Source organism: Anoplophora glabripennis, unplaced genomic scaffold (assembly GCF_000390285.2).
Source record: "Anoplophora glabripennis isolate ALB-LARVAE unplaced genomic scaffold, Agla_2.0 scaffold1058, whole genome shotgun sequence".
Classification (NCBI taxonomy): Eukaryota; Metazoa; Arthropoda; class Insecta; order Coleoptera; family Cerambycidae; genus Anoplophora; species Anoplophora glabripennis.
The window spans coordinates 95,052-100,912 of record NW_019417137.1 but is presented as its reverse complement, the minus strand read 5'-3'; the positions used below and the strand labels follow the sequence as shown (position 1 = coordinate 100,912).

The 5,861-nt window shown below is 31.4% G+C and overlaps 1 protein-coding gene across 1 annotated transcript in view; it reads left to right on the top strand.

Annotated features, from left to right (window-relative positions):
- The first annotated feature begins 352 nt into the window (after positions 1-352).
- The window catches only part of LOC108913228 (protein regulator of cytokinesis 1-like), a 14,842-nt gene continuing 9,333 nt past the window's right edge, over positions 353-5,861 (top strand). The window contains exons 1-4 of the mRNA XM_018718746.1: positions 353-669; positions 3,078-3,627; positions 3,708-3,880; positions 3,937-4,213. Of these exons, the coding sequence (XP_018574262.1) occupies positions 353-669; positions 3,078-3,627; positions 3,708-3,880; positions 3,937-4,213 (1,317 nt within the window). The remainder of the gene's footprint in view (positions 670-3,077; positions 3,628-3,707; positions 3,881-3,936; positions 4,214-5,861) is intronic.

The window sequence follows — 5,861 nt, the reverse complement described above, 5'->3', positions numbered from 1 at the left end:
GATGAGATTTATTTCATTTTAATTTTTTATTGAAAATACTGCAGAATAGCTACTCTAACAAAATCTTTTGTAAATCCCTACAAAAGATTTGGGGATGCTGGACATATATCTCGAAATAAGGGACTGTCTCGTATTTTACGGGACGTATGGCAGGCTTATAACATACTTTTTCATTATTATGATTCTATAGAATACCACACGATTTTATAAGTAATGTTTATTCTTACATACAACATATAAAATAAAAAAAATCAATTAGAAATTTAATGAATAGTATTGAAACTGTTTATATCACTGAGGTAATGTTTTCATTTTTATTCACAGTATTAAGGGAATTCCGTGGGCTGAAGAAATGCGGAATGTACTAGAAGATGGTCTAAGTAAAACTATTTTATATTGGTGTGAAATGGTTCTAAATATGGGCGAAAGCGAAGACATTGTAAAGTCATGGGTGACCATTTTTATAAAAACTTTTGAAGGAACCTGTTGTGTACTTGTTTCTGATATGGAGCTACTCCAGAGTAAGGTTCTGTTAAAAATTAAAGAACTGCAAAAAGAATTTGAAGAATTATGTTATACACTTCAAATTAGTATGCCAGTATTAGGTGATACCACCCAAAAACTTAGTTTACATCAAGAACATCAAGAGTTAAAGAAACACATCAATGAGTAAGTCACATATTTGAATATTTCATGATTATTTTTAATTCTTCTAACAAAGCATGGCACATTACTTTTTTTGGTTGTGGATAAATACTTTCATACTTACAGAGTGACCCATTTGAAAGAGGGCCACTCTCATAACATTTTTATTTATGGAGCGATTTTGACGAAATTTTTTTTAAAATGTGGAGAGCGGAAAGGTGTATTTTGGGGCAAAGCGGCGTCCAGTATTTTTTAAAACTAAAGCCTACTAGATCACATTCAGAGGCTGAAAAATCCAGAATCTATATTAGCGATTTTTTTAGAAAAAAATCTGCGTACTGGATTCGGCGTCCCCTGAAATGGATCTGTACCAAATTTCATGAATAAATATTCAACATTAACGATTCTACGGCTAAATTGCTGTCAAGTTGTTTATTATGCATTAAGAAGTTTTTTATCTAGTAACCCATGCGATAACAAATCAGTCACAGCAAATATTTAATAACAGCATTTAATAGATAGACATCCTTGTATCAAAATGCAATAAAACAAACAGAAAAACAAACGAGAAATTAACATAAAATTTACAAAAAACACAATAAAATAAAATTAACACACATGAATTAACTTTAAAGTCTGGATTTCTCAACTAAATCTCCATTTAATTGAATGCATTTATTGTATCGTCTTTCAATGTATGCCATGACATTAGACAATTGATGTGGTGTAATGTCAACGCATGCCTGTCTTATTCTTTCGCGCAGTTCTTTTGCGTTGGTTGGACGAGTGTAATAAACTTTTTCTTTAATAAACTCCCATAGAAAAAAATCTAGGGTACTTAAGTCGGGAACCATGGGAGGAAACTCCATTAATCTACTATTTCGCCCTATCCACCGATTAGGAAAATTTTCCTCCAGCCACGCTCTCACAGTCCTGGCATTGTGGATAGGACAGCCATCTAATTGAAACATTTACTTTTTGTGAATACTGTCGCCTACAGTTTATTACCCATTCGGTTTTTTTTTGTGCCCAATGCCTCGTGTTATGTGAATTTACTGTCCCATTGGTTGTAAATGTTGCCTCGTCAGTAAACAAAATTTTTTTTTAGAAAATTTCTGTCATTAACGTATTCTCCTTGGCGCCATAAGCAATATTCCATTTGTTTATCAATATCACCTTCTTCTAAGATATGGAGAAATTTCGCTTTAAAATGCTTCATATTATTGTATTTTTAAGGTTTCTCCTTATTGTTTCCCGTGGTAACTGTAGGTCCAAATTAACAATTCTTAAACTTTTTTCGGATTTTCGGTGAAATAATTTCGAATTCGTTCATTGCTTCTTCTTGGCCGTTGTACATTAATATTTTTTAAAATGTGCTTAGATACAGCTCCGTATTCATTAAAAATATTGCTGACTTGCCCAACGGTAGACTTGCTAATATTTTGATGTTCTGGATGTCCGTCATTAAAAATTCGAGATACTTCCCTTTCGGACCTGTCTCCGTCACCACAAAGTTTTACTATTTCAATCTTATGTTGTAACGTTAAATTACCAGCCATACTTTTTGACAGTGCACAACAGTACGTAAATTTCACTACTGAGCCAATAAATTTGATATTTTCATCTTTTATTGAGGTGACTCGTCATCTGCGACTTAAGTAATTGCAAAGCCTGCTATTAGGAATATTGTTCATCACTATGGAGGTGTGTTATTAAAGTATGTTTAAATAAAACAAAGGTTGCCACTATTATGAACAACTTTGGGTTAACATTTATTAAATTTTGTTTAGTGACGAGGCAACATTTACAAAAATATTCATTCAATTAAATGGAGATTTAGTTGAAAAATCCAGAATTTAAAGTTAATTCATGTGTGTTAATTTAATTTTATTTTATTGTGTTTTTTGTAAATATGCTAATTTCTCGCTTGTTTTTCTGTTTGTTTAATTGTAATTTGATATAAGGATGTCTATTAAATGTTGTTATTAAATATTTGTTATGATTGATTTGTTGTCGCATGGGTTACTAGATAAAAAGCTTTTTGATGCATAATAAACAACTTGACAGCAATTTAGCCCTAGAATCGTTAATGTTGAGTATTTTTTTATGAAATTTGGTACAGATCCATTTCAGGGGACGCCGAATCCAGTACGCAGATTTTTTTCTAAAAAAATCGCTAATATAGATTCTGGATTTTTCAGCCTCTGAAGGTGATCTAGTAGGCCTTAGTTTTAAAAAATACTAGACACCGCTAGGCCCCAAAATACACCTTTCCGCCCTCCACATTTCAAAAAAAAATTCGTCAAAATCGCTCCATAAATAAAAATGTTATGCGGCCCGCTTTCAAATGGGTCACTCTGTATATACTTTCTTTATGTAAATATGCCCTTTTGAACATATTTAATTGTTTTTAAAATCTGCATTTTCTGTAGATATAAAAAACGAATTGAAGTAATAAGACGCTGTGAACAAAAAAAGTTACATGAGAAGCAATTAGAATTGTGCAATATGCTCGGAAAAGAACCAAAGATTTTGATGGACAATCCTCTACCTTCTACTGAAAAACTCGAAGAATTTCAGCAACACGTTGAAAAGTTAGAAGCTGAAAAATATAATAGGCTGGAGAAATTTTCTACAGTAAAAGAAGAATTACTTGAAATTGTTAGTGAACTTAATGTAGAACCTTCTTCTCAATTTGAGAAAAAAGTGTTTTCATCGGATGATTCAGTATTTCTTGTTACCGACGAAAATATGAAACAACTCGATCTTCTTCATAAAAATTTGACAAGACAACAAAAAAATGTCAAAGAAGAAATTGTCCATTTGTACAACAAAATTGATGATTATTGGAATCTACTTGATATCGACTTGAAGGAGAGAGAAGATTTTCGGCAAAAACATATAGGTAATTCTCTTGACGTTTTACGGGCTTTACAGAAGGAAATTAAACGTTGCGAGGAACTGAAGAAAGCTAATATAAAGGTATTCAATCTATTTTCTTGTCGTAGAATTTTTCTATTATGGTTATTGTTCATTTTGTTGACTACTCTATGATTTTGTAGGTATTTATTGATAAACGGCGTAATGAATTAAAACAGCTTTGGGAGAACTGTCACTGTAGTCATACTACAAGAATGCAGTTTGGATTTTTCAATTCAGACTGTTATAATGAAGATCTTTTGGAACTACATGAGATAGAAATATTAAAATGGAAAAAGTACTTTGAAGAAAATAAGTCAGTTTCTATTGCACTATGATTATTCTTATAATATAATCTATCTACATTTTAAGGGAACTGTTGGCACTGCTGGAAAAACATGCGGGTCTTTGGAATAAAATGATGAGATTAGAAGAAAATAACACAGGACCCAATAGATATAATAATAGAGGGGGTCAGTTGTTGAAGGAAGAAAAAGAAAGAAACCAATTGGCCAAACAGATCCCACAAATAGAAAAAATGCTTTACAATTTAGCGGATAAATATAAACAGCAACAGAACATTTCTTTTACTACCAAAGGAATTTCAGTTCTTGATTATTTATCTAACTTACATAAACAATGGGAAAATGTAAGTCAATAGTAATTTAATATTAATATGATTGAATTTTATATATGCAGTGTGTTCCAATTTATAGCAGTACCTACGAGCTATTAACTACTTAACATACAATTTTTTTTTTCGAAAACATGTAAAGAAATTTTTTGCTTAATGTAGATTAATAATATCACATTAAATATGTTTTTAAAATTATATAAAAAAAATGTGTGTATAAAAAAAGATATTTAATATAATGCATACGCTTGCCTGAACTAACCCATGCATACAAAAAACGGAAACAAATTTATTATACATTCTGACAAAAAAGTATCTGAATGTGTCAACAAGACACAATATATTCAATTAATTATCAAAATTTATTTTGCCTCCTTCAAAATAGGCTCGACTTGAAGCAATACACTTTTCCAACCAATAACTCAGTCAAAATCGTTTGATGCCATACATGAATGTAGAACGCGAATTAACTCGTTCAAGCATGTCTTCAGCAACATATTTGCTATGCTCTTTTTGTAAAAAATTCAGCTTTTTTGGAATCAGCCCTGACGCCAACTGATTCGTGAGATATGTTTAGTTTATATGTATATACAGGGTGTCCCAGAATAACGTGTACAGCGGAACACCACAGATTCGTGGACTCAAAATAGACAGATCTAGGCTAATTCGCCTATATCCGAAATCGCTTCGTTTGGTCGCTAGATGGCCTCAAAGTTGGTGAAAATTTTTTGAATTTTGTAAATAACTCGAATACGTATTTGATCGATTTTGATTATTTTTGGGGTGTGGACTTTTGCTTTCGATCTACACAATTTGGTGTTATACAGAGTGTTTTTTTAAACCTACAACTCCTACAAAATTGATGTATGGTGATAATATCCGTTCATAACTTTTTCCTCTTTTGGGCAATAATGACAACTATTTTTAATCTGATAGGTGATACCATTTGGAAGTTTTTGGGCCTCTTGTAGAATTTTGATTAAATGAGCGGTTTAGGTACAAAAAAAATATTTTTTAAATGTATACCTATATTACAATACTTGATAAAGTGCTAGTAGGCACTGATTTTGTAGGTTGACTGTAATTTCAATTTGATCTTTAAGTTATTGTACCTGCCAATTCTTAAGGACGGGATTTTGTACAAAAAATATCGCCCAGCGTGAGTCACGAAACGGGACCCCGGCAGGTGCTGTTCTAGCGGCCAACGCTTCAAGTCTAATAATTCCGCTGCACCGGATATTCGTCCGATTTTTCAGGAACGGCTCCAATTTGTGTACATACAATCTTATAAGGAAAGAGAGTAAATATTTTATTAATCAGTAATAGATTATCGAGGACAATAATATTTTTTTATTGAGTAGGCAATAATTTTTAGTTAATAAGCTTAAACAATCTTATAATTACTATTCCTTCATTATAAAAACAGAAATACGGTTTTTAAAATTACATGTAGTTTCTTCTTCAAAAGTGACCTTAAAACACGTATAACATGGAATAGTCAACAGTCTAATGTTTATATTTTCACATTAACAATCCGATAATGTAAATTAACTGCTATTTTCAGTAAAAAAATATATACCTAACCTGAAATATTTTTTTACTTTGGCGAGTCGTATTAACTTAAAAACACTGCTTAATTACTAAAATATATAGAATCTTGCTA